Source organism: Aspergillus lucknowensis (assembly GCF_044049455.1).
Source record: "Aspergillus lucknowensis strain CBS 449.75 chromosome Unknown BJX67scaffold_47, whole genome shotgun sequence".
In the NCBI taxonomy this organism is placed as follows: Eukaryota; Fungi; Ascomycota; class Eurotiomycetes; order Eurotiales; family Aspergillaceae; genus Aspergillus; species Aspergillus lucknowensis.
Window position 1 is genome coordinate 27,705 of NW_027263591.1, and position 24,534 is coordinate 52,238.

General features: G+C 53.4%; 9 protein-coding genes across 9 annotated transcripts; 6 read left to right on the forward strand and 3 right to left on the reverse strand.

The window, feature by feature from the left end:
* Window positions 1–47: 47 nt before the first annotated feature.
* On the reverse strand, window positions 48–1,215 carry BJX67DRAFT_362608 (uncharacterized protein). The gene has a single exon (XM_071030014.1). The coding sequence runs from the start codon at window positions 1,019–1,021 to the stop codon at window positions 386–388; it is 636 nt and encodes a 211-aa protein (XP_070882758.1). The 5' UTR covers window positions 1,022–1,215; the 3' UTR covers window positions 48–385.
* Window positions 1,216–2,662: 1,447 nt separating this feature from the next.
* On the reverse strand, window positions 2,663–4,076 carry BJX67DRAFT_234523 (autophagy protein 5). The gene is made up of 3 exons (XM_071025982.1): window positions 3,758–4,076; window positions 3,275–3,707; window positions 2,663–3,213 (listed from the first exon to the last, which is right to left on the reverse strand). Exons 1-3 carry the CDS (start codon window positions 3,878–3,880, stop codon window positions 2,741–2,743), a joined length of 1,029 nt encoding a protein of 342 aa, XP_070882759.1. The 5' UTR covers window positions 3,881–4,076; the 3' UTR covers window positions 2,663–2,740.
* A 4,647-nt stretch (window positions 4,077–8,723) lies between these two features.
* On the forward strand, window positions 8,724–9,020 carry BJX67DRAFT_384311 (uncharacterized protein; the record flags this gene model as incomplete). The annotated part of the gene is made up of 2 exons (XM_071033643.1): window positions 8,724–8,752; window positions 8,816–9,020. 2 exons carry the CDS (start codon window positions 8,724–8,726, stop codon window positions 9,018–9,020), a joined length of 234 nt encoding a protein of 77 aa, XP_070882760.1.
* Window positions 9,021–9,280: 260 nt separating this feature from the next.
* On the reverse strand, window positions 9,281–10,581 carry BJX67DRAFT_384312 (alpha/beta hydrolase; the record flags this gene model as incomplete). The annotated part of the gene is made up of 2 exons (XM_071033644.1): window positions 9,281–10,100; window positions 10,181–10,581. The coding sequence occupies 2 exons, from the start codon at window positions 10,579–10,581 to the stop codon at window positions 9,281–9,283; spliced, it is 1,221 nt and encodes a 406-aa protein (XP_070882761.1).
* Window positions 10,582–12,558: 1,977 nt separating this feature from the next.
* Window positions 12,559–14,289, forward strand: BJX67DRAFT_234584 (glycoside hydrolase family 7 protein). The gene is made up of 3 exons (XM_071025983.1): window positions 12,559–12,913; window positions 12,967–13,353; window positions 13,420–14,289. Exons 1-3 carry the CDS (start codon window positions 12,698–12,700, stop codon window positions 14,200–14,202), a joined length of 1,386 nt encoding a protein of 461 aa, XP_070882762.1. The 5' UTR covers window positions 12,559–12,697; the 3' UTR covers window positions 14,203–14,289.
* A 454-nt stretch (window positions 14,290–14,743) lies between these two features.
* On the forward strand, window positions 14,744–16,097 carry BJX67DRAFT_374270 (WD40-repeat-containing domain protein; the record flags this gene model as incomplete). The annotated part of the gene is made up of 2 exons (XM_071031525.1): window positions 14,744–15,126; window positions 15,209–16,097. The coding sequence occupies 2 exons, from the start codon at window positions 14,744–14,746 to the stop codon at window positions 16,095–16,097; spliced, it is 1,272 nt and encodes a 423-aa protein (XP_070882763.1).
* A 506-nt stretch (window positions 16,098–16,603) lies between these two features.
* On the forward strand, window positions 16,604–19,764 carry BJX67DRAFT_374271 (uncharacterized protein; the record flags this gene model as incomplete). Its single annotated transcript, XM_071031526.1, has 3 exons — window positions 16,604–17,129; window positions 17,190–17,711; window positions 18,008–19,764. The coding sequence occupies 3 exons, from the start codon at window positions 16,604–16,606 to the stop codon at window positions 19,762–19,764; spliced, it is 2,805 nt and encodes a 934-aa protein (XP_070882764.1).
* Window positions 19,765–19,966: 202 nt separating this feature from the next.
* BJX67DRAFT_234659 (uncharacterized protein) lies at window positions 19,967–23,471 on the forward strand. Its single transcript, XM_071025986.1, has one exon. The coding sequence runs from the start codon at window positions 20,361–20,363 to the stop codon at window positions 23,025–23,027; it is 2,667 nt and encodes an 888-aa protein (XP_070882765.1). The 5' UTR covers window positions 19,967–20,360; the 3' UTR covers window positions 23,028–23,471.
* On the forward strand, window positions 23,339–24,527 carry BJX67DRAFT_234640 (NudC domain-containing protein). Its single transcript, XM_071025985.1, has 3 exons — window positions 23,339–23,892; window positions 23,980–24,301; window positions 24,402–24,527. Exons 1-3 carry the CDS (start codon window positions 23,650–23,652, stop codon window positions 24,431–24,433), a joined length of 597 nt encoding a protein of 198 aa, XP_070882766.1. The 5' UTR covers window positions 23,339–23,649; the 3' UTR covers window positions 24,434–24,527.
* Window positions 24,528–24,534: the final 7 nt, after the last annotated feature.

A 24,534-nucleotide genomic window follows, 5' to 3' on the forward strand; every position in this document is an offset into this window, starting at 1 on the left:
GAGTTTGCACCACATGGGTTATAGTTCTGATGAGGCAATGTTTATTGATTCCATTATAACCTGTTGCTTGGGGTAAGATAGGAATTCCACGTCCAACGCCACCAACCAACAAGAGCTTGCGGAAAAGGAGAACACACTCAACTCCAAAGCTCTCGCTTTTTCAGAACACAAAGCAGTAGAAAAATAGGTCAGAGACAGTAGACAGCACAAACTCCGTTCCTTGCTTCCGATGGTCCGCTTCCGAACCACCAGGGTTGTGAATCGGACCCCTCTAGAAGAATGGTCATGCAATACCAATTAACCAAGCAAAATCTGACAAGAAATAAATCAAAACAAACAACATAGTGCCGGCGGGACATAGGAATAGACATTATTGCCGGAGCAATCATTTCTGGGTCTGATTGGCCCGCCTGCGCTTGCCCTTGGGCGGCGGGTCAAGTGAAGGCACGCGCTTCAAAGTCACAGTGTGCGTCACGATGTGTTGGACGGTGATTGATCGCGGTGATCCAACCGTGGGAGAGTCCATGTATCGCACTCGTCGCTCCACTGGTGGGTACGGAGACCGGACGGCGTGTGCACTCTTCGGGGAGTCATTCCCGCGGTAAGAGTAAAAGTAGGTCGGGGACTTTCGAAGGCGGCGGAATTGGCTAGCCTCGCCTGCAGAGCGGGGAGCAGGTAGCGGTAAATAGGAGTTTGAGGGTGCTCGGCTCCTCGTTGCGGAGATCACATCGCCTGGGAAGGAGCTGGTCGATGTACATGACGGCAGAGACTGGGGTGAAGGGAGCTGCTTGCCGAAACTCGGGGAGGCTGATACAGAATAGTCGGACGGGCTGCCAAAGGTTGGGCTTAAAGCTTTCAGAAACTCTGTATAAGCCAGAGGAGGTGGCACTGATGGGCCCTTTGGGTCGCTGCATCTTGTGGGCTCCGGCTTGTCTATGCTGCGAAGGTACTCCTGGAGCTCTGACGGGAAGATGATATCACTCGGTGTCTTGAGAGGATAGAGCTCTGGACGCGGAGCCATAATGATAGACGGTATAGTAGACTGTAGACAGCAAGATGATGTTGAGAACAGTATGTGGATAGGCTCGTTGAAGTATGTCAGGTGGATGGTGAGAAGGAAGAAGAGGTCGTGGAACAGACAGGTGGAGGAGTGGAACTCGAGAGTTAAGTAGAATGGAAGATGCAAAGAGGAATCTAAAGATAGTAATGGAGCCTCCAAGGGTTGCGAAGAAGATGGACAGTTGTATAAGAAGCAGCAGTTGGAGGAGTCCCTGTTGGTTTTCGTCTGGGCCGGCGGTACAATACAGGTACAGAGAGTTGAAAACGGTATTAATACGATGCTAGCACCAGGCTTGTGCAACGATGGAGGTCTAGTCCCAATGAGGTTAGCTGCCAAGTCTCGCCCCAAAATAGAAGCCTACCACCAAGGAACATACAGTGAGCGCTCACGGTCCAGGGCCAGCCAAGGACAGTGCAGGGGAATCAGGGACGAAAAGAAGGAACCTGGGGAGATCAAATTCGCCTCGCTGTTTAGCTGCCTGGCTGATTTTCAATCGTGGCTGGATAAATGAGGGTCAACGGGTGTTGGCGCTTAAACCACCTGGGTTGGTCACCACAGCAAAGTGAAGAGAAAAGAGGAATCAAAGAGCGGGATCAACCAGAGGAGGATGCGGATCAATGACCTTGCAAGATGATCAAAGTCTGAAGAATCATCATCACCGCTGAGGGTTTTACCTCCTTATATGTTCTTCTTTCCCTCCTACCGCCAGACCCTTTATCCTGAAACAACCACCAGACTCCAAGTTTCCTCGTCGACGGATTCTGCAGACTTCATCGCGCGCGGCATCTGGGCCAGCTCCAGCAGGGTTGTTTCCACGAATCCCCGCCCGGTTTGCCATTTACCCTGTCACGTTGCCGGGGCAGTTCATATTGAAGACGGGAGGACTCGCGCTTCCCAGGGGCACCACTTCCGTCTCACCAAGGCGCGCGGCTCTATAACACATATTTCGTTGGCTGGAATCTTTCAGGTCTCTAGCCGCCCTCTGTGAGGGGCTCCCGGTACACATTCAGTGTAGTAGCGACTTCGATCTGTCTCGAGAAACGCCGAATCAAAATAGACATGCATTGCTCCCAATCGTTGCCCATGGCCAGGGAAGCTTCTGATATCCGTACCGCCAATGCAGCAAACAAATTGGCTTGGCAGGACGCTTGAATGACAATGTAAAAGGATCACTGGATATCTGAGCTTGACAGCCTTAGTAGAGCCGTGATGCTACTGTTTGCGCCTTCGTCCCTGGCCTGGTCTTGATTCGATGCTATTCCTACTCGTGCTCTGCCGCTAGATGGTGCGACGCTGTGGATAGGTCTGGAGAGACAAAAAAAAAATTCCGAAATGTCCAAAACTTCCCTCATGAGTCCTATATTTGGTTTCGATTCTCGCCATCCCGTCTCTTTTATGCACTTTGGCGCCCGTGGCAAAGTTGGTGTTCCGAGGACATCCCAGGCGCATTCAATGTCTAAATTAGGACGAGCGTCAAAAATGTTGAGGGGTACTCGACATCAAGGGCGCTTCCAGGCTTGTTGACATGGCTAGCTGGTCGTGAGGGCTTGCCTAATTCTCAAATGTGTATTCCTCAACTTAGATTAATGACAGGCCACAGAGCTCATACTCATACCTTTGTGATAGCTTAGCTAGCATTACATCTCAAGAAAATGGGACATGACAGCGGTCTTCAAGTAATCACCCCATCATCCGCACAACAATATAAACCCACCCATCCCCATAAGCCGAGCACCTCACAACCTCCTCGACAGACGCAGACATCGGCACCGCAGCGCCATGCAGCACGGGCTTCGCAAGCACGGGCGTCCGTCGACTAGGAAACAAATTCGGAAGAATAGAATGTAGCACAGAGCCGATTGTCTGCGGCTGCGAATGCAACGGCGGCTGTGGGCTTCCCGTTCCTGGTGAGTTGCGGGAGGGGGCAGGGGGCAGGATTATTGATTGGCTCATTTGGGATTGAGACTGGGGGAGGGTTATTGTTGGGGGGATGGGGGATTGGATGACCTTTAGGGACGGGGATGAGTCGGAGGGGGAGTCGGAGGAAGGTTTGGGGGGGAGGGGCAGGAAGAGGCGGATTGGGAGGTTGCGGAAGGGTTGTGAGGGTGAGGGGAGGAGGATGTTCATGATGCGTTGGAAGGCGGGGAGGTCGACTGGTGAGTGTTAGTGTTAGTGTTTTCCATCCAGAAGGCGAGGGCTTGGGGGATAGGGTACCATCTTGCACGGCCTTCCATAGTCCAGAGGAATCATCTTTGGAGAGAGACATAATTCCTTTCGCGGTACCGTTTCGGATGAAATCGGCCTCTTTGACGCTGTTGATGAAGGCATCGTGCATCACCATGCCCTGGGCGTCGAGGCGGACGAGCTCCTCACCCGGCCAGTCGCTGAAGTGCACGACCAACCGCCAGGGTAATGAGGCATCCTTGCTAGAGGAGGACTCCGTGTCGCTTGACTTCGTGGCCGGGTCGGCGCCCGCGTAGAGGTCGTAGAGTAGCCCAACAGGGTAGTGCCATTTCAGAGCCACATTTTCGAAGGAGAACCAGCCGTCGTGGGGCGAGTATGCGGCAGGGTCAATGAGCGATGAGTGGAAGAAGGCCTTTAACCTGGGGAGAAGAGACGGGAGATATGATATTCGGGGGTAGGAGATCTAGATGGTGATTTAGCAGGGCAAAGAGGCTAGGGGTGGGGTGGACGGACGAGATATGGATCTGTCTGGTCGAACTTGCGGCTCTCAGAAGGGGCAAGCGTAATAGATAAAGAAAGGTGGCCGTCCCAGATAGTCTTCTGGATGCTGTTTAATGTGGCTTGCTCCATGGCCATGTCTGTGTCCCGGCCGAGTGTTAGTGTATCTATCTTAAAGAGTGGAAGGGAACGTCTCACGTTACCGAGACGGCGATTACACGTTGGCTATGGCATGATCTATGCCCCCACGCGTTCCTAAGAGTGACCAGAAGATGTATAGTGTGGTTGTATAATCTACACCCCTCAAGCGACAGACTCGTGGAGATACGGCGTTGGGCAGAATGAAGTTGGACGACGCAGCAATGCGACGCCTGCTCTACTGCCCAATGAGGCAACTTTCCCGATTGAGGCTGCCACGTGATACGCTGCTGTGCCTGGTATCCTCTGAATCACTTGGAATTTATAAGGGTATGCTGATCTTGAAATGCGGTGAAATCCAAATACTGGGTACCGAGTAGAGGGTATAGGTATGTAAGCGAGTTGATTGCGTTCGAGGCTAACCTCATTTTTCAATACATATATATATATATCACCCACACAGCTTCACCATTACAACCCCGAGTACTTCTCAAATCTCACGATCAAGAAATACTGTTTGCGAGGGAACGCTTTGTTTCATGTCTTACACCAGCACCTATGATATGTGCATGTGTGTTCATCGCGGATACTTAGCACTAAATCCATCCTATATTTAGAGAATGCTAAAACCCTTGATCACACTGGCGAGGGTGCTCTGGAATTGTCGGTTGAGGTAAAAGATATGTTTCGAAACAGATCTTCATGCTGGTTATCTTTCAAAGCCCTAACCTGGAATCTACTCCATCATATTTCAAGATAAGCGAGGGAAATGGCTGTCTAACACGCACTCGCCATGACCGCCCTCGCTGTGTCAGCTCTTCAATACTTGTAAGATTCACAGAGTGGTGAATGGAGGTCTGCTTCCGCTTGAGTATATCCAACTAATATGAAGTGGATTCAGCACATCAAGGCCTCAATACTCCCCTGAAAGTCACAGAAAGAAGCTGGTGTTGGGCGGAACAATGCACGCGCAGCCGGCTCTTCCCCTGGAAAGGGCTATCCTTAGAACGATAGATATGGCGGCTACAGCGGGTCCTGAATCTTGATCTTGCTTAAGAACATCAATATTCTGGGCCCCTGTGGGTAACTGGAACATCGCGTGCCCTGTCCCGCCGCGGTGTTGCGATGAGCATGGGTGGCACGTGTTTAAAGGTGGGGGCGGGGGGCATCGATCGTCAATGCTGGGCGGGCCATGCTTCGCGCAGTGGGCGAACTCTACCAGAACACCTAAATTCGGCCATGCAAAGAGGTCGGGTCCGCTAGATTGATTTTACCTGCTGGTAGCTGGTGCATGACCACGCTAGGGCAGGTGGATCTGGCTGTATTTGCATATGCCTGACTGAGAATGTCTTGGACCTCTTACGAGGAGGGGAGTTTCCTCGTGAGCCACTGATCGAAAGAAAGAGATCACGGTGGATACGTAAGTACCTGGTAAGTGATCTGTTTGTGTGTGCCTGCGGGTCTCGAGCGGGTGGTTTCACATGGTATCAATACCATTACTTCTGACACGGTGAGGACCAGGCCCGGTTTGAGGGGCTGAATCTTCGAAGCATATGATGATACTTTGTGGGGTATGCGTAGCTGGTCATGCCCGCCTTGCATGATGCCCTTTGGTAGAGTGAAGTCCGAACCGGAGTTCGCTTTATCGCATGCAAAGTTGGGAACGTTTGAAGTGGCAGCAAGGGGCCATCTCATGCTGACATTGGCAATCGCGTGGATATTGCAGTGTTTCAGCTTTGCTGTGTTTGAACGCATGGATAGCCTTGGCTTACGCATCTTTGTCGTTCAGGGGAGGATCAGCGAGTTGTGATTACGTTGTTTGGGTGCTCTGCGTCTCCACGACGAATACTATCGCCGTGCGGGAAGTCTCATCCGAAGAGGCATAGTACAGGTCACAATGAGGTCGAGTCGTGGGCGGGGGAAGGACAGGATCCCCTTGCATAGAGCGGTGTCAGCTAACATCCGTTCTCTGACTCGGCTTCCGATATACTCAAATGTTCGCGAGCAGCCTGCGGGACTCGAAATTAGCACCTTCGTGCACTGCTACCAATGGGCTGAGTAACGGTAGACTCGTTAAAACTCTCGGAAAGTGCGAGTACATGCTCAAGAATTGCGCATATTATCCAACCCAAGGCACTAATTTCGCTTCGCTCTGGATTCGCTGAACACTCACCAGTCCCTATGGCCGACGTAATATAATTTGAGAAGTACTTCTTGTGCAGTATCAGCCTGTGGACATTATCAAAGCGCGGGAACTTGCGTGGGAGGCAAGCCCCGATGACTACGTCGCTCCCGGGATGATTAGTGCATTGCGTGCTCGGCTGCCTTGAATCGCCGGCGGTGGAGGGCACGTCGAATTTGCAGGAACAGCCCTTTGTTGAAGGTACGACCTTGGCATTCCAAGAGTTTGGATGGATCGATCCGACCTGACAGGCAGAGTGTGTTCTGATTGCGCAGGACGGTACGAATGGGAAACAAGTCCGCGGGAAAGAGCCAAGAAATTGAAAGCTGACATGCTAGTGACTTGGTTCCCACACCAATCCCGCATTGCACAAGACGGAAATCGTAATAACAGCTTGCTGCTCGCTGGAGACTTGGGTCAGGTTCGAGATCAAATCCCAGGTCTCTGGGACGCGATTGAACTGGTCAGAAGCTTGATACCCCCGCGGTTCATGCCGCGCTGGCAGGAGACCAGCCCACGGCTTGGGGCCCAGCTGAACGTTAGGTTTGCGCCTGTTGCAGAATGTGCCCACTCTCCATTTCCGCAAGCATGGTTGCTTTTGGAAACGGGCCACATTTCATTTCCCTTGCTTGGTGGCACGAGGGGCGCCAACATTGGACAACTTGAGACGTGACTTCGTTTCACAGCTGCAGGGGCGTCACTGACATAGTGTTGAGAATGAGGCTGAGCTCTTGATGAAAATCTCGTTCTAGCAAACCGGAGGTCGATCGTCGAGGCGGAGACATGTCTCTCTCCATCGGAGCCCAAGCCACTGCTGAGTCTGCCGTCAAGTGTCTCAACGAATCGAGGCAATGCGCCGGTGAGAGAGATTTGGAGAGTCGAGCTCTCAACAAGGGGCCAAGACAAGAGTTGGTAATAAACAATTCTAATCGAAATTCAATTGTCATTTCGTGTGAGGTTTCGTGGGGAGGAGAAAATTCGAGGGTGAAGAAAAAGCAAGGTTGAGAAAAAGCAAAACGCTCGACACACTAAGCACTGGGCAGGCATGCGCGATTTCATTCTCGAGACATTGGAAAATCTTCTGAGGCCTTGGTCAAGTGCAAAGCAAAGCATTCGGGAATATGGGAGGGGAAGGGAAACATGTCCCAACCTGTGCTGAGTCCGAGACGAACAGAGAGCCCAAAGAGGGTTCATGTCTCATGCAACATTGCCGTTTATCTCCCTGAAGACGCAAGATGACGTACCAAAATCGAAGAGAAAATGAAAATGAAAATGTCTCTGACCAGGGCCCATCAGAGCGTGGGAGGCCTTCAAGAACGTTCGTCATCCTCCTCACTTGGGCGGTCTGGTCTCCCTCATGGCTGGCCTGAAGACTGTGTGTCCTTCGAGCATCCAATTGGATGAGATCGCCCACGCTTATCCGCATTGATATGGACTTGGCCGATCTTCAAACGGTCATCGTGGACCTTACTTGGTTGGGTAAGGTCACACTCGTTGGTGAATCCACCAAAACGACCCCCATTCCCGATGACATATTACGAACTGCGGCTCGTGTGAGGATCGAGACGTGGCTCGGCCGCTCAGGTCTAGACTTGCAACAAGTGCTTCACTTGCTGAGAAGCCCGAGCTTTGGGCTTTCAGCAACTGTCCCTGCCCAGGCAAGTCGAAGTGGCATATCCCATGACCGTTCTTGTTGGCCAGTACCTCCCTCTCCGAACACCTTCCTAGTCGATAGTAGTCGTCCCATCATCTGCTCGTCCATTGGTCCGAAACTGGATACCGAGAGAACGGGTCGGTGACTCGGCTCAAGTGCCCGGCGTGGGCCATCCCTCTTCTTCATGGGTTCCCCAGAACGCCCATTCCGGAATCGCCATCCGTCGGGATCCAGTGTGTGCTTTCCCATCTCCCGACACGCCCACAGGGATGGCTGATCCTAGTCCCAACGAGGGCTAGAACCACGTGTGTTGAACCTTTGAGTCCCAGGAGCTGGAGGCACCGTGGAGTCAGGCGAAAGCTCGCAACGACCAAGCCGCGAATGCTCGGAAGAGGTGGTACTAGGCGCCTGATCCCAAGGAGAAGGCTGCTCTCGAACGGGCTCCAAAGGAGAGTAAGGGCTGAAGAAGCAAAATTCGGCCTTCAACGACGTTGAGAGAGATCTCCTTCCCAGCCGAGAAGCGTATCCTAGCTGAAGATCTCTATCTCGTCGCGTCATTTACTGGCACATTGCCCCAGTTCCCTCCTGCCTTGTCGGTTCGGTCACTTGATTTATTTTTGATTTGTCCCTCTTCTTCACTGAGTCCTTCCATTCTTGTATGGTGAGCAAACTCTGTAATGCTGTCTGAAGTTCCACCTATTCGTGTGACACAATTCCTCAATTCGATCATCAGCCTTCGTGAACGAGGTCATCAGCTGGCTCTTCGAAGTATATAAGATCGTGGGTTCCTCGATGAGGGTCAGAGACGCAACTCACCTCCAATCCCAAAGCCTTTTCCTCAGGACGGAGCTCCCCTCTTGACAACGCCTCTCTACTTCATAGTTACACACTTTCACGCGAACTACATTCCCTCTCTTGCACAACTGCCATAACGCCCTCATCTCGGGGCCTGTCTCGGTTTCGAAACCCGCATTGTGAAACGAACAAGAGCATCGGGTTGCGGCAACATGTCTTCCAGCGGCGAGGACTCATCGCAGTAGGTCGTTCTTCAAACTCCTCACATGGACGGCGAATACACGCTCACAGGTCGTTCAATCAGGATGCCAAACGGGACGGATAACAACCTTAGCGAAGGAAACTTGAACAATGTGCCCGACGAAAGCAGCGGAAGCGTCGACAGGTTCTCTCAGGCGTCTTCGTCGGATTTACCATACTTCGCTCATGCGGGAATGGGGGATCGCTCTGATCATATGAGCCAGCTATCAAGCCAGCTGGATGCGACGGACGAGCTTCTGAAAAACTGAGGAAGGCGACGCTGATACGATATTGGGAGTACGACAGCAGGGTAGTTGCGACGTGGAGTATAAGCAAAATTTGGGAAAAGGCCCAGAAGGGTCTCATATGTACAGGCTCTATTTGGACAAAAGAATCACGGCCATGCGAAAGGAGCACGTTTGAAAGGCAGTTGCAAAAATGTGGACGTCTATGGGCAAGGGACATGCGGGTTATCAAAAAGCTGATGGAAGGAGGAACTGGCTCTGTAACATAAAACGATTGAAGCATCTCAAGACAAAATCTCAGAAACAATCTGGGCTACATCATGGTACTTGGTGCTGGGGAACTCGTGGCCGGCAGAGAAGGATTTGAAAATAACATCATCTCCAAGGACCGCGGCAACATCCTCATGCAGCTCTTTCTGGATAATGATGGGGTCGGTCTCGCCGCACATGACGATGACCTTTTCCTTCGAAAGGCCATTTGAGCCACGCTGTTCTGGAGAAAGATTCTGTTGTTTGGATAGGTGTGTTCCAAGGCGCTCCCAGGATGCGCGCTGTCTTTGGGCCAGAATGGGACCATGGCGCATACTAGACACAAATGCATGGACAAAGCCGCTATGCTCATTCACTTGCCATGAGACAGCACCTGGAACAGTGACGTGGGGGTATGAGCGGGATAACTCCTGAGCAAGAGCGTTCCCCGTTGAAGGTTGTTCTTCGGCAACTACATCGCTGGTATGGAGCTTTCTGTGTTGTGGGTTAGGGCCAGAGAGTGGCCCGGCACGAAGACGCCTGCCTGATAGGAACTTCAACAACCGGTTTGGAAGGCCGCCTGAATACAGAAACCGGGTGCTGAAACTGATATGAGAGTCCCGAATCAAGCCTGCTGGGGCAAGAAGCACCAGAGCCGACAAGAGCTCGGGGAAAAAAGAGGCGAAGGATGCAGCTATACCACCACCGAGAGAGTAGCCAACAAGACAGAATTTACCAGAACCGGTTCCTGTCCACGAGATTGGAGAAGAACTCAAAGCTAGGAAGATCTGAGTTGCGAAGAGGCGTTCATCCTGGGGAAGATCAGGGGGGCAGTCGGAGTAACCTCTTCCAAACCTAGTGTCCATTATCATCAGCTAAAAAAAATACGAAGAGAAGAGATTTTTGATGTGGAAAGTAGTGTGCGAAGAACCTACAGGTCGAACAACATTACTCGACAGCGCTGATCTACGAGAGCATGGGCAAGCCCACCGAGGGAGATGCATGGGGTCGTAATGCCGTGGACAAGGAGGACTTTGCGGCCATCTTCCGGTCCCCATTCATAGACACGGACTGAGCCGTACGGAGTCTGCACGTCTCGGGCTCCGGGGAGAACATCCAGAGGCAGGGGATGGGCCTTGCTGTTTGCAGCCGACCGCACGGTGGCTAGCGGGGAATGGAGCACTGCACCCTCGGGGTGCTGATCCGAGAGAAGAGCGCGTAGAAGGAAGCCTACGCTTAAAGACACCCCTGCCACAGCAAGCAAGGTGTAATGAGAACGATGATTTGTTAAAGAAGCCGAGACGGTGTCGACAGTCTGGCTGTACCAGTGAGCCATGGCTGCGGACTCCGGCTACTGGACGGTGCCGGACTCTCTGTTGTTACTTCCTTTCTGGGTAATTGGGGCTCAATATGAGAACAAAGTTCAAGGAGCCGCAAAAAAAGTCATAAATCTAAGCCAGTACGCGCAACGAGGTTGGGTTTGAAGGAGAGAAGGGGAGGGTTGAAGGAGCGATGAAGTGGCGGGCGCGCGATTCCTCGACATGCTGACGGATAAGGCAGGAGTGGTGCCTGGAAAGATAAGGCAGAAGATAAGGCAGGCAACCAGGAGCCGAGGCGAAGACATGGAGCTAACTGTTTCAGGCTACAACAGTATTTACACTCATCAGGTGACTGGACAGAACAAACGCGGTGGCAGCGTCAAAGTTGAGAAGCAAATTCAATGAATCTTTCGATGGCCTCTTGACGTGGTTCACCCCTGGAGTTCTGCGACAACGACCTGCAAGCCTGGCGCATCATGAACCTTTGTGGGAGGAACAGGCTCCTTCGAGCCGTGACCAAAAAGAATGACGCTGTGCACTCTTCCAGCCTTCGCCTCTGGTGTTCCTGCTGGATGGAAAGCGGAGGGGCCCTCCGTGTTCGAGTTTGAAGAGCGTTTTGGGTTGGAGGACTCCGGTTAAATTGAGGAAGAGACTCTCGATACGAAGCGCAGAGTTCAGAGGATGACATCGCGCAGAAGATCCATGAGGAAAAGATCTGCAAGGTACCACACTCCCTCGGACGGGCCTCCCTCCTTGACCGTCCCCGAAGCGTTCTCCGTGTTTGGAGGCCTTTGGGTGCGTTTCGAATGCAGATTTGAACCGTCGGCACCTCTCCCCGTGGTTTCACCTGGTCCCTTGTCCTTGGGCAGAGGGCTGACGCTGTCGAAACGGTGACGCGGGCCGATCTTGAGGAAATGACAGAAGGACAACGGGCCGGTGTTCAACATGCATTGCTTGCGTGTGTGGCCGCGCTTGACAAGGAAGCGAGACGCGAAACACTTGGTCTCCTCTGGGCATCCATAATTTCCTTCAAGGTCTGAAGGGCAGGCTACAATTGATGGGATTCCAGTGATCCCACCCCCGCACCCCGGAGATCGGCGGGGTGAAGAACGGCGGCTGGAATCCTGGCAAGAATTAAATTAATCCCATCAAAACGATCAACGCTTCAAAAAATGGCGGGCGCCCAATCCACGCCACAGTCTGCCACACACAATACCCCTGGCGCGAGCCTCTGACGTCGCCTCTTGAGATTGCATTTCCTCACTTGGAATGGTTGACCATGCCCGCCCCGCAGCCAGCTCTCCTTTGGGATCAAGGCGAGACCTCCGGAAAAATTCTGGCTTCGCAGATACCCCCCCTCAGGCCGAGAAGGGATGGCACTGTGCGAGTTGAAACCGGGAAGAACCGACGGTGGGAGCCTGTGAGCTAGCGTCTGGGGTCACCACACGATCTGTTCCTGAACGGTGAGTTGTGCGCATCGAGATGCAGGTACGATGTGGGCAGAAGTTTCCCACGGCGAAAGCTCCTGAGAGAAGGAGAAGTGAAGAATGAGTGAGTGACTTTGCTCGCCTGATTCTTCTGCCACATCTTTGCTCTCTGTTCGGTGAGAATTCGAAGCGAGTGACAGGATCTCCCCAACCCCAGCAATATCCCTCCGCGTTCTCGGATGAGATCGACAAACTGCTTCTCTCACCTTGCCCTGCGCTTGACGAATTCGCTCGGGGCTTCCTCCGTCGCTTGGAGCATCTTGATTGACATGTCAGGCCAATTGGAGTACCCACTGGTCAGGACCCCACAATCTGCAACTGTGCCGGATCTCGTCGCTTCACGGAGCCAGCGAGCATTGGCCATTTGAGGATGTGGGATGGAGCTTTCCCCGGCCTCCTGAAGGAGCCCTGCTTTGCTGTCTCTCTGAAACAGTGGACAGAACGGCACCGCGGTCCGTCGCACCGCGATTATGATACGGAGGACGCGTTGGATCCTCCCGAAACGGACACGGCCGGGATCCATCCACCATTGCTGTTTGCAAAAGCCGGGTATAAAGGGGGGTGACTGCCCATCCGAGATCTGAACATCAACTCTGCCGGACAGACAGCATCGAAAAAAAGGAACGTTCTCTTCTCTTCGCGCAAGATGTATCAACGCGCTCTTCTCTTCTCCGCCCTTCTGTCCGCGGCTGGGGCCCAGCAGGCAGGTACCCTGCAAGAAGAAGTTCACCCCCCCTTGAACTGGCAGCAGTGCGACGCGAGCGGCTCGTGCACTGAGGTCACGGGTTCCGTTGTGCTTGATTCCAACTGGCGTTGGACTCACGGCATTGACGATTCCACTAACTGCTACACCGGCAACGAGGTAAGCCGTCAATTATCCACTCCGCTAGGACCCTCACTAACGCTGCCAAACAGTGGGATGCAGACCTCTGCCCGGACAACGAGTCTTGCGCTCAAAACTGCGCAGTCGACGGCGCTGACTATGAGGGAACATACGGCATCACGACCGACGGCACTTCGCTGAGCCTTACATTTGTTAGCGGTGAAAACGTCGGCTCCCGTGTTTACCTCATGGCGGAGGACGACGAGAGCTACGCCACTTTCGACCTTATTGGCAACGAATTTACCTTCGATGTTGATGTCTCGACTCTTCCTTGTGGCTTGAACGGTGCTTTGTACTTCACTGCGATGGACGCAGATGGCGGTGTGGGCAAGTATGAAGGCAACACAGCCGGTGCCAAGTATGGAACCGGTTACTGCGACTCCCAATGCCCCCGTGACATTAAGTTCATCAACGGATTGGTACGTTTGCTTTTGTATTCAATCTTTTTTATCGCGACGGAGATTGGTTGCTGATCCTTTTGATAGGGCAACGTTGAGGGCTGGGAGCCATCGGATAGCGACCCCAACGCGGGTATTGGTGGTCTAGGCACTTGCTGCCCTGAGTTGGACATCTGGGAGGCGAACAGCATCTCGGCCGCTTTCACTCCTCACCCTTGCGATGATCTTGAGCAGACCATGTGTGAGGGTGACGACTGTGGTGGCACTTACTCCGAAGACCGCTATGCTGGCACTTGCGACCCTGATGGCTGTGACTTTAACTCCTACCGTATGGGCAACGAGAGCTTCTACGGCCCTGGCGGTCTTATTGACACTGCCTCTCCTTTCACCGTCGTGACCCAGTTCATTGGTGACGGTGGTTCCCTCTCCGAGATCAAGCGCTTCTACGTCCAGAACGATGTCGTTATTGCCAACTCTGCCTCCAACATTGAGGGTGTTGAGGGAAACTCTATCACTGCCGACTTCTGCACTGCCCAGAAGGAGGCCTTCGGTGATGATGACATCTTTCAGCAGCACGGTGGCCTTAGCGCCATGGGTGACGCTATGTCCGCCATGGTTCTCATCCTCAGTATCTGGGACGACCACTACGCTAGCATGATGTGGCTCGACACCACCCCTTACCCCACTGATGCCGACCCGAGCACACCTGGTGTCGCCCGTGGCACTTGCAAAGAGGGTGACGGCGACCCAGAGGTTGTCGAGAGTGAGAGCGCTGATGCCACCGTTACTTTCTCCAACATCAAGTTCGGACCCATCGGCTCCACCTTCGACTCTGCCGGCACTGCTGCTCGCCGCGCCCGCAGCGTCTAAGCGAGTGACATTATTTGTTGCTCACCTGTGTGAGGGCGATGAGAGGTTTCGTTCGAGTTGATGTGAATCGCCGTCCCCCAAAACTTTGTACATAGTGGATATAGATCCTTCCGAGAAGCACTGTTTTGTTTCTTCCCTTCTTGTCTATATACGCAATTGACGCCTATGAACGTACTACTCTGCTCGGATGGTTGATACTTTCCTTCTGCGGTATTTGCTGCATATCCCTGATGTATTGACCGAGAACATTCCGCAATGAAGTTTGTTATTATGCAGCATGTCCCTAAAACCATTTATAATGAAAGAAAATCTGAGAAACCCTCCGTGAGCATTGTATTGTCACCAAAAATTGCAAACATTCCCTGGTCCAACACCCAAATCAGATAAGCGGATCATCTATCGGCCCGCCCGCTCCACCGACCAAATAATTTGAGCTCCAAAGCCTCAAAAGCGCAGAGCGAAAGCTCCCTCAGAAAAGCAACGACAATCCCGAAGCACCTCCCAAAGTGTCTTCACAAGGCACTCCAGCCCATCAATTGCAATGTTCGACACAGTCTGCACCCTTCCGCTCCCTGCGGACCTCTTCGCACAGGCAATTCACCCAGAGCAACCCGTCATCTCCGTCGGCCTGTCGACGGGCCATGTCCAGACATTCCGGCTGCCCAGCGAAGAAAGCGGAGATTCAGACGACAGCGATCAAGATCAGGCATCCGCGACTGCGTCGCGGAATGGCAATTGTCCTGCGAAGGGACACATTGATACGGTCTGGCAGACGAGACGACATAAGGGGAGTTGTCGGACGCTGACGTTCGGGGTTGGTGGGGAGACAGTGTATTCCGCGGGGACTGATGGGATTGTGAAGGCTGCGAGGGCCGAGACGGGGGTTGTCGAGAATAAGATTTTGATTCCGGCGGCGAAGGATGGGTGAGTTATTTATTTCTAGGTCTTCTAACTGCGCTTTACTACTGAGGAAGGAGTGGTGATTGATGTTGGCTTTGCTGGACAGGTCCGTCGATGCACCGACTGTTGTCCATGCGCTTTCGCCTCAGACGCTACTTCTCGCTACGGATTCGAGTAAACTGCATTTATACGACCTGCGCATTCCATATTCGAAAGTCTCCGCCCGACCCGAGCAGACCCACCGTCCTCATGATGATTACATTTCCTCCCTCACGCCGCTTCCGCCGTCTGATACGAGCACTTCGGGATATAGCAAGCAATGGGTGACAACAGGCGGGACGACATTGGCAGTTACAGATCTACGACGGGGCGTGCTCGTGCGCAGCGAAGACCAGGAAGAGGAGCTGATCAGCTCCACGTATATCGGGGGGCTGGCGTCCGGTGGAACAAGCCGCGGGGAGAAAGTCGTCGTTGGCGGATCCGGGGGTGTGCTGACGCTCTGGGAACGGGGTGCTTGGGATGACCAGGACGAGAGGATTTACGTTGAGCGTGGTGCGGGCGGCGGGGAATCTCTCGAAACGCTTACTGTTGTTCCGGAGGAGTTGGGGAAGGGTAAGATGATTGCTGTTGGGCTTGGGAATGGGAAGGTGAGGTTTGTCAAGTTGGGTATGAACAAGGTGGTCTCGCAGCTCACGCATGATGAAACGGAGGGTGTGGTTGGGTTAGGCTTTGACGTCGAGGGACGCATGGTTAGCGGCGGTGGGCAGGTTGTGAAGGTATGGCATGAGGCGGCAGAGCCGAACGGGGCTTATGATGGTTTTTTGGGTGGAAAGCGCATGTTCGGGGGAGGCAGCGATGACAGCGACGACGATGATAACTCAGATAATGGTGATCGCGGGTCCCAAAGCGACAAGTCGCGAAGGAAACGCAAGAAGCAAAAGGGCAACGGCCGTGGCAAAGGCCACGAGGTTATGGCTTTTGCTGATCTGGATTGATTGAGCGATACCCGTGTTAAAATAGCAATACAATAGAACAGCTGTGAACCAGCGTAAACACTGGAAATATTCCGCTCCAGACACCCGGAAGCGGATATGGATTGAGTGGGGGATTTCCGGCGAGCGATCTCCAAAGGCGAGACACTATAGCGGAAGCAACGGCATTCGAATAAGCACTCAGAAATGCTTCATAGCCTGATATTGGACATAACAAGCTCCTTGGAGCCAATTCCTGACAATGAACGGCTGAATGCTCTCAATCCCCAAAGAGTGGCGGATAACTCTTTATCCGACGAATGCAGCCCCGCGACTCCCCGAGACCCACGGCCGCAGTTTTATAGTCCAGCTCCATGACGTTCCAAACCGCTGTTGGTGGGGTGTGGAGAGAATGCGCCGATTATTCATGATGATCAAGCTTCGTCCGGATTTCTATATCAATTAATGGCCCCCTCCGTTCTCTTTTCTTCCCTCTACATCCCCAGACGAAAACCCGACAGGCTCTCACAATGGATGCTTTCGAGTACAACGCTAACCCCGGCCGAGTGGTCTTCGGCAGCGGCACCCTCCAGAAACTACCCGATGAGATCGCTCGTCTCGACAAGAAGGCTCCCCTGGTGCTGTCGACTCCACAGCAGGTCAGTCATGCCGAGCGTGTCAAGGAAGTCCTGAAGGGCCAGGTCGCTGGCATCTTCACGGAAGCCACAATGCACACTCCCACCCATGTCACGGACAAGGCCGTGGAGTATGCGAAGGCACAGAACGCTGATGTGGTTGTTTCGATCGGGGGAGGAAGCACCATTGGCCTGGGGAAGGCCATCAGCATCCGCACTGGCCTCTATCATATTTGTATCCCAACAACCTACGCGGGGAGCGAAATGACCCCAATCCTTGGAGAGACTGCCGACGGGCTGAAGAAGACTCGCTCCGACCCCAAGATTCTACCGGGCACTGTCATCTACGATGTTGACCTTACCTTGAGCTTGCCGTCTGCGATGAGCGCGACGAGTGGAGTCAATGCTATTGCTCATGCCGGTTTGTTCTCCTCCACGAGCAGTTTATGGGGCAGTAACTAACAAGACGTCTACGCATCAGTCGAGGCTCTGTACGCGCGCAACACGAACCCTGTGATCAACCTGATGGCTCTTGAGGGTACCCGCGCACTCGCGTCCGCGCTTCCTGAGATCGTTGAGAACCCTTCTTCACAATCAGCGCGCTCGCTCGCTCTGTACGGTGCATGGCTCTGCGGAACCTGTCTCGGGAGCGTGGGCATGTCCATCCACCACAAGCTCTGCCATACCCTCGGCGGCAGCTTCAACCTCCCCCACGCAGAAACACACACGGCGGTCCTGCCGCATGCAATCTCCTACAATGCTCCTAATATCCCCGAGGCGATGAAGAAGTTGGCGGAGGTGCTTCCCGAGAGCAACGGAGATGCGATCCACGGATTGAATGTTCTCCTGTCGAAGCTAAAGGTCAAGCGCGGGGTCAAGGATTACGGTATGAAGGAAGAGGATATTGATAAGGCGGCTGATATCGCTGTCAGCAACCCTTATTGGAATCCTCGAGAGATTGAGCGAGCGCCGATTCGCGAGTTGATCCGACGCGTGTGGGCTGGTGAACCGGCGAAGGCTGATTTGTAATGCCTGAGGTATAATTTTGTATATAAATTTGAACGAAGAACTTGATTCTTCACGCTTATACTTCGTTAAACCTTGGAACGTGCATTCTGTTTCCTTTCTTGGGATGCATAGCTTCGAATTAGCCCCTCATGCCTGAGGATGGCGGGGTGAAGTGGGGAGATCGGAATTGCCCAAGGAAAAAAAAAGTTCATCCCACAACGCACCCCTCCTCACGATCGACACGAGACAATACCTCCCGATCCAACGGGATTTCCGCGAAAATGACGACAGAACTAGAGGCCGCACCCGTTCTCTCGACGCCAGACGACCGTATCCTCGAAGCCACCGAGCCCGTCGTGCCGGACACGAACCGCAGTCTCTCGGAGGAGGAACTCGCCGTTACCTATGAAATCGAACGTACACTGAAGGAGATCCGCGAGGCGCGATACAAGCGGATTGCGCTACAATTTCCTGATGAGATGCTCCCCGATGCACCGCGAGTGTTCCAACTGTTAAGCCGGGGATTGGAGGCGCGAGATATCGTGGAAGGTAGCTCTTCGACTCACAAGGGTGGGGCGAATGGCGGTGATGCTGCGGAGAATGGTTTAGCAGCAGACGCTATGTCTCGTCTTGATGTGCGGGATACTGCTGAACCGGCGCCGAAGCTCTACATTCTGGCTGATACCTCCTACGGGACATGTTGCGTGGATGAGGTCGCGGCGGAGCATGTGAATGCCGATGTTGTCGTGCACTACGGACGATCGTGCCTGTCTCCGACTGCGAGACTTCCGGTCATCTATGTGTTTACTCGGAAGCCTTTAGCTCTCGATTCGCTGGTTAAGGCGTTCAAAGAGACTTACCCGGATCTGAGCACGAAGGTAATCCTGGCCGCGGACGTGACCTACTCGGACCACGTCCCCGAGGTATACTCTCGTCTAGAGCGGGAAGGCTACAGTAATCTGTTTGCTACGGGGTTGGTTCACGACCCGTCGTCTGTGATTCCCAACCGCACTGTACCAGATTCGGTAAAGGAGGTTCCGGAATCGCTATCTGACTGGCAGCTTTTCCATATCTCTGAGCCGCCTACCGCCCTCCTTCTGACATTGGCGTCTCGCGTGGCGGCAATCCACATCTATCCCACTGACGACCCGGCTGGCACGGACGTCAAGCCTCTATCCGTATCAACTACAGCTGCTTTGCGGCGGCGCTATGCGATCCTGACCCGGCTCAGTACAATTCCGGTCTTCGGGATCCTTGTCAACACACTTAGTGTAAAGAACTACCTCCATATTGTGGAGCACGTGAAGGAGAAGATTGCGGCGGCTGGCAAGAAGAGCTACTTGTTTGTGGTGGGCAAGTTGAACGCCGCCAAACTGGCCAACTTCAGCGAGATCGGTGGCTGGGTGGTCATTGGCTGCTGGGAGAGTTCGCTGGTCGACAGCAAGGACTTCTGGACACCAGTCATCACGCCATTTGAGTTGGAGTTTGCTCTCAAGGGAGACGCAGAGCGGGTCTGGACGGGAGCCTGGCAGAGTGACTTCCAAAGCGTCCTTGACCAGCCACATTCGGACTTCCCCGGGGATGGCGAGGAGGCAAACGGTACAACCGTGACTGGGGACCAGGAGAACGCCGAGGAGGACGAAATGTCGGAACCCGAGTCTGCACCACCTGAGTTTGACCTGCGGACCGGTCGGTACGTCTCCCACACGCGCCCGATGCGAGAATCTGCACCCCGCCCGCCCGCTCAGGGTATTTCCGGTTCGAGAGACGCCGCTGCAGCAATCTCTGCGGCTGATGGGCCCTCTGCAGCGCGGGCACTTGCCAGACGAGCAAAGGGCGACTTGGCTATGATCGGCGGCTCTTACTCCCCTGGAGCGGACTTTCTGCGGTCGCAACGGACATGGACGGGCTTGGGGAGCGATTTCAATAGCGTGGTGAGCAGCGTTCAATATGAGGGCGAGGGGGCGGACGACAGCACGCTGGTTGTGGAAGGGCGCAAGGGGATAGCAAGGGGATATACAGTGGGAGATTCAATGGACAGGCACTAAATTGGTTCCTTTCTGAGCTAATCGAGGGCCAATTTCTTCTCCCAGATTTGGATATCTTGTCTGAAAGTGATGTTCTGAGCTGGGTGGAGATCCACGCAATCAAGAAACAGTTGTCACCACCAAGAACTTGTCGAGGATTGGCTTCACGAATTAATAAGTGTAATAATAATAATCCCATCTACCAAGTCATCACAACGTACCATGCAGAGAGTGGATAAGTAAAGAACTGCTGGCAATCTGCTGTGCTCCAGTCATCCTATCACATGATGGGCGTTGGGTGAAGTCAAGGATTTTGCACTTCATTCACTGCTTTCTGAGGTGTCAACACGCCCCGTCAGCTCTTGCATCGCTGTCAGGTTTGGAGTTGGCTCTTTCATCCCTTTGATGGCCTCCTTTTCCATGCTATCCGACTCCTAGACGCAATCCCTCCCTGTCGACGTCCCCGCCCCTTCCTTTCCCTACACCCTTATGATGCGCCGTGTTTCCCGCGGCCTCCGCTGTGTTCGCGATCTCGCGTCACCCTGAGTTCTAGCCCGAGATAGAAGGAGAGGACGAGGAAATCGTTAAGAAATTACCAAGAAGAGGTCGCTTTCATCATGTCTTTCGTTTCTGATGCGATCCCGCCCGGTGCGGAGGACCGCAAGCGTGAGCAGATGGTGGAGGAGATAGAGGGGGACGACAGCAGCCAGCAAGAGATGGTAGAATCGACCCCGGAGGAGTCTTCTCTCGATCCAGCTGAACGGCCTCTATCGACTTTCGAGCGAGTTTTTACTACTCATGTCCCAATTCTCGAATCCCTGTTGCTACAGACACCGACCGATGCCATCCTCAAACTCTCACACACCTCCCATCACCTTCGCTCTTTTCTTCGATCATACCCAACAGCATGGAAACACTTGTCTTTTCGTTTGCTATACCCGTCCGGAACCCCATCGCCGCTGCGGATCATTATACCAGGGACATCCGATCCGAGGATACCGCGACTGTCTCGACCGTATGCCCTGGACCAGCTGTTGATGAATGTGGTGGTCCCGTTCAGTCCGTGTTTGAAGAGCCTGGAGCTGGATAATACGGCTGTATCTGGACAGTGTCTCATCTCTACGGTCCTCCATTCGCGGCGGGAAACGCTGGAACATCTGTCCGTCCGCGGATGCAAGAATGTGTCTCTAAAGTACCATATCATCCCATACCTGATGATGTACGGCTTGCAGTACGATGTCAGCATGGAGAGAAGTATAGGCAGCTCACCGGCTACGAAGCACCTTGCACTGAAGAGTCTCTACACATATCGCTGCCGGCATCACCGTCGACGGCCGTATCTTACCTCTTCGCTTACGCGGAAGGATTCTGACTCGGAACCCACCCATGAACTGGTGAATCTGTGCCACAAACTGGGCATCTGGACAGATACGGCGTGGTGCTCTACTCCCGCAGGCCGATGTTTCAGGAGGAGGGGGTACGTCCTTATGCGCGCCCCCCAGGGTTCTCCCGAGGTATGGGTTGTGTTCGACCGGCTCTGGAGGTCAAAGAACTGGATAGGCCCGGTCGACTCTGCTAGCAATCGCCCGATGCAGAAGGATGGGAAGCTGTGGGAGCATGATGAAACCGGATGCTATGGGGAAGCACTCGGCACTGGGGAGAAGAGGGACTTGGGTGAGGGGAAATCGACACCGGCACATCTGCGTCAAAGTCACCGACGATTTGTGGAGAATATTCGCTGCGACAACTGCGGCGAGGAGATCAGCGAGAGATGCGAACAGTGCAGCATCCTCATGCATTGCGTTGGGTGCCGAAAGACGCTCTGCGCCAGCTGCGCCTACGAAAGGCCATATCTCCACTCTTTACCCCCAAATTCGTCAGTAACGGGAACATCCGCTGGCCCTTTCTGGTGGGCTCCCGGCGCAACTACCTCGCCGTGTTCGATGCATGACCCTACGGCTGCGAATGCCCAAGAGGATCCTGCTGTGCAGCAGCCCAACACTCCTGCATCCTACCCTACGCTGAGGTTCCACTGGTGCTGCATTGAGCCGATATTTTCTGGTGGAGGCGGTATTAGCATCGGTACACCTAATCGAGATGTCGACCAAGTCCGTGCGGCGCCCCTACCACGTGGTCAAGGATGGGAGGACTTGGAGTATTCGGCACAGGAGTGGAGCAAGTCGTTCCCGAAGTACGCATACGGCGATCCTCGCAAACCAGATTATACTCTTGAGGCCGGACACATTGCCATGATGAAATGGCTGCTGGGTCCCCCCGATCGGCAGCCTTCTGCTTGTCCCCGGAACCTTTGTAAAGACTGTTACGATACCCCACAGTGGAAGGTACACTGTAAGCGTTGCTCTAAACCACTGTGCATTGAGCATGATCTTCGTGGCCTTCGTCTACGTATCTGTGGATACAGAGATCTCAACTTGGAGAAGATGGCAATTCAAAACCAAGCCGACGCAGCCGCCGCTGCGAGCTCCTCTGCCGTAGCGGAGACGTACGACTCGTCGCCACCGCCGTATCAAGCTGCTGTGTCTTCTGGTTTCGACTTGCCTTACAGAACCCACCGACTGGTTGATTCCACCACAAGCAGTTTTACCGAAGATAATGTCGATGTCAACCCTCAAACCCTTGGAAGCCCCGGTATTGGTCCATCACAGCCTACGCGCCGTCGCTCGCGCAGCATATCCGTCTCGAATTCCAACCAATCCCGCTCACGCTCTCCTTCATTCTACTCAGACTCGCCGTTAGAGCAACAGTCCCCAAAATGGCAAGGCTGTCAATCGTTCTTCTGTCCAATATACCGTGAGATCGGCGACCAGCGCGAACGCTGCGCTACTGTCCTCCGCAAATGCTTCAGTTGCTCTGTCTACGTTTGCCAGGACTGCGTTACTGCTCATCCGCCCTGCAAATGTTCCTACTGCGAAATGAACTATCTCTGCCCAAACTGCGCGAAGCTGCGTGACCGTGATGGGACCTGTCGTCGCGCGGTGGAAGAAAGAGCCCAGCAGGAAGAGAAGATGAATCGTGATCTGCAAATGCTACAAAGGATGCTGGAGACGAAGTTCGCTAACGAGGTTGCCGAATACGCGGGGCAGTTCTTCGACTCTCTTGAGCCATCAAATTCGAATACAAATCTCGATGATGATCATAATGGGGTGATGGAGACTCAAGATGTTGTCCATCCTCATCCGGGCCCTACCTCATCTCAGAATGAGAACGTGCATGAAAGCTTGCCTACCCTGCTACTCCAAACTCTGCTCGGTGGAAACGAATAACTTTGCATCGCGTTATTTGCCTGCTTGCTTCTATCAAGTGGAATGACTTGCTGTTTCAAGATACCCGGCGTTGGTCGGCGAATTCCTTTTCCTTCATTCTTTCTTGTGTCGCGCGAGTTATGTTCGCTTCGGCCGGGTATGGATGGGTCAGGTCGGGGTTGGGAGTGATATGATATGATTTTCTTATTGATTCGAGTTTGTTACTTTTGTGTCAGGCCTTCTGTGAAGCATCTACGGGCGTACTTATCCCTTATTTTCCATCTGCGTTTTATTCATTGTCCAGAGTAGATATTGTCATATGCGATCCGAATTAACTCGCAGTTTTGCCAGGCAATGTAGGACGAGAAAGAAACAAGAACATTTCTATTATACAATGACTTCTGGTCTCACCTGTGCAAGTCTGGATCTAGTTTCCAGGACAAACAATGTCCACGGATAGCAGCTCAAAAGCCGCCAAACAGCTCCCATGGAACCGCCCAGAAGTTCCTCAGCAAAGGCGATCCCCCCGCCCCGCCTCTCCGCGGTCAAGCTCCAGCACTTTTTACCTCCCCAAAACTTCAACTCTCTTCGTTTCTCTTTTCCCTCACACCCCAAATCTCTCCATTTTTTTTCCTGATATAAAATGTCCTCCACCGAACAAGATCCCTCCCCCGCCGAGGTCGCCAGCCGCGAACGCGAAGAAAAAGAGCGCAAGGCCGCCGAAGACGCCGAGCAGGCAAAACTCCCCTACAAATGGACGCAGACAATCCGGGACGTAGACGTTACGATCCCCGTGCCGGGGACAATCAAGGGCCGGGATCTGGACGTCGTCTTGACGAAGACGAAGATTAAGGTTGCGGTTAAGGGGCAGGAGGCGTTTATTGAGGTACTGTTCCTGATATGTCTTACCTGGCCGAGATTGAGTGTGTGAGAAAGAGAGACTGATGATGATTTATTGTTGTGAATGGTACAGGGCGACCTAGCCCATCCTATAAAAGTCGATGAGTCCTCATGGACGCTCGAGACGACGTCCCACCCGCCCGGTAAAGAAGTGTCGATCCACATGGACAAGGTGAACCAGGTTGAGTGGTGGGCGCATGTTGTGACCACGGCACCGAAGATCGACGTGAGCAAGATCACGCCAGAGAATTCCAAGCTGAGTGATTTGGATGGGGAGACGAGGGCGATGGTTGAGAAGATGATGTATGATCAGCGGCAGAAGGAAATGGGCGGGCCGACGAGCGACGAGCAGCGGAAGATGGATATCCTGAAGAAGTTTCAGGCGGAGCATCCTGGTACGTTCATCGCCCACCCTCCCCTTTCCTCTTTGTAAACGACGTTTTCTCTTTTTGGTTTTTGGTGATTGGGGCAGTGCTAATGCCTGTGGGACTACAGAGATGGACTTTTCCAATGCGAAGATTGGTTAGTTGAGTGCGATGTGGTAATGAATTGATGATATTATTATTATTCTTCTGTTGTTCTCGTGTCGACGTAGAGTAGAGCTGTACTCTGGTTTCCGAATCCTTCG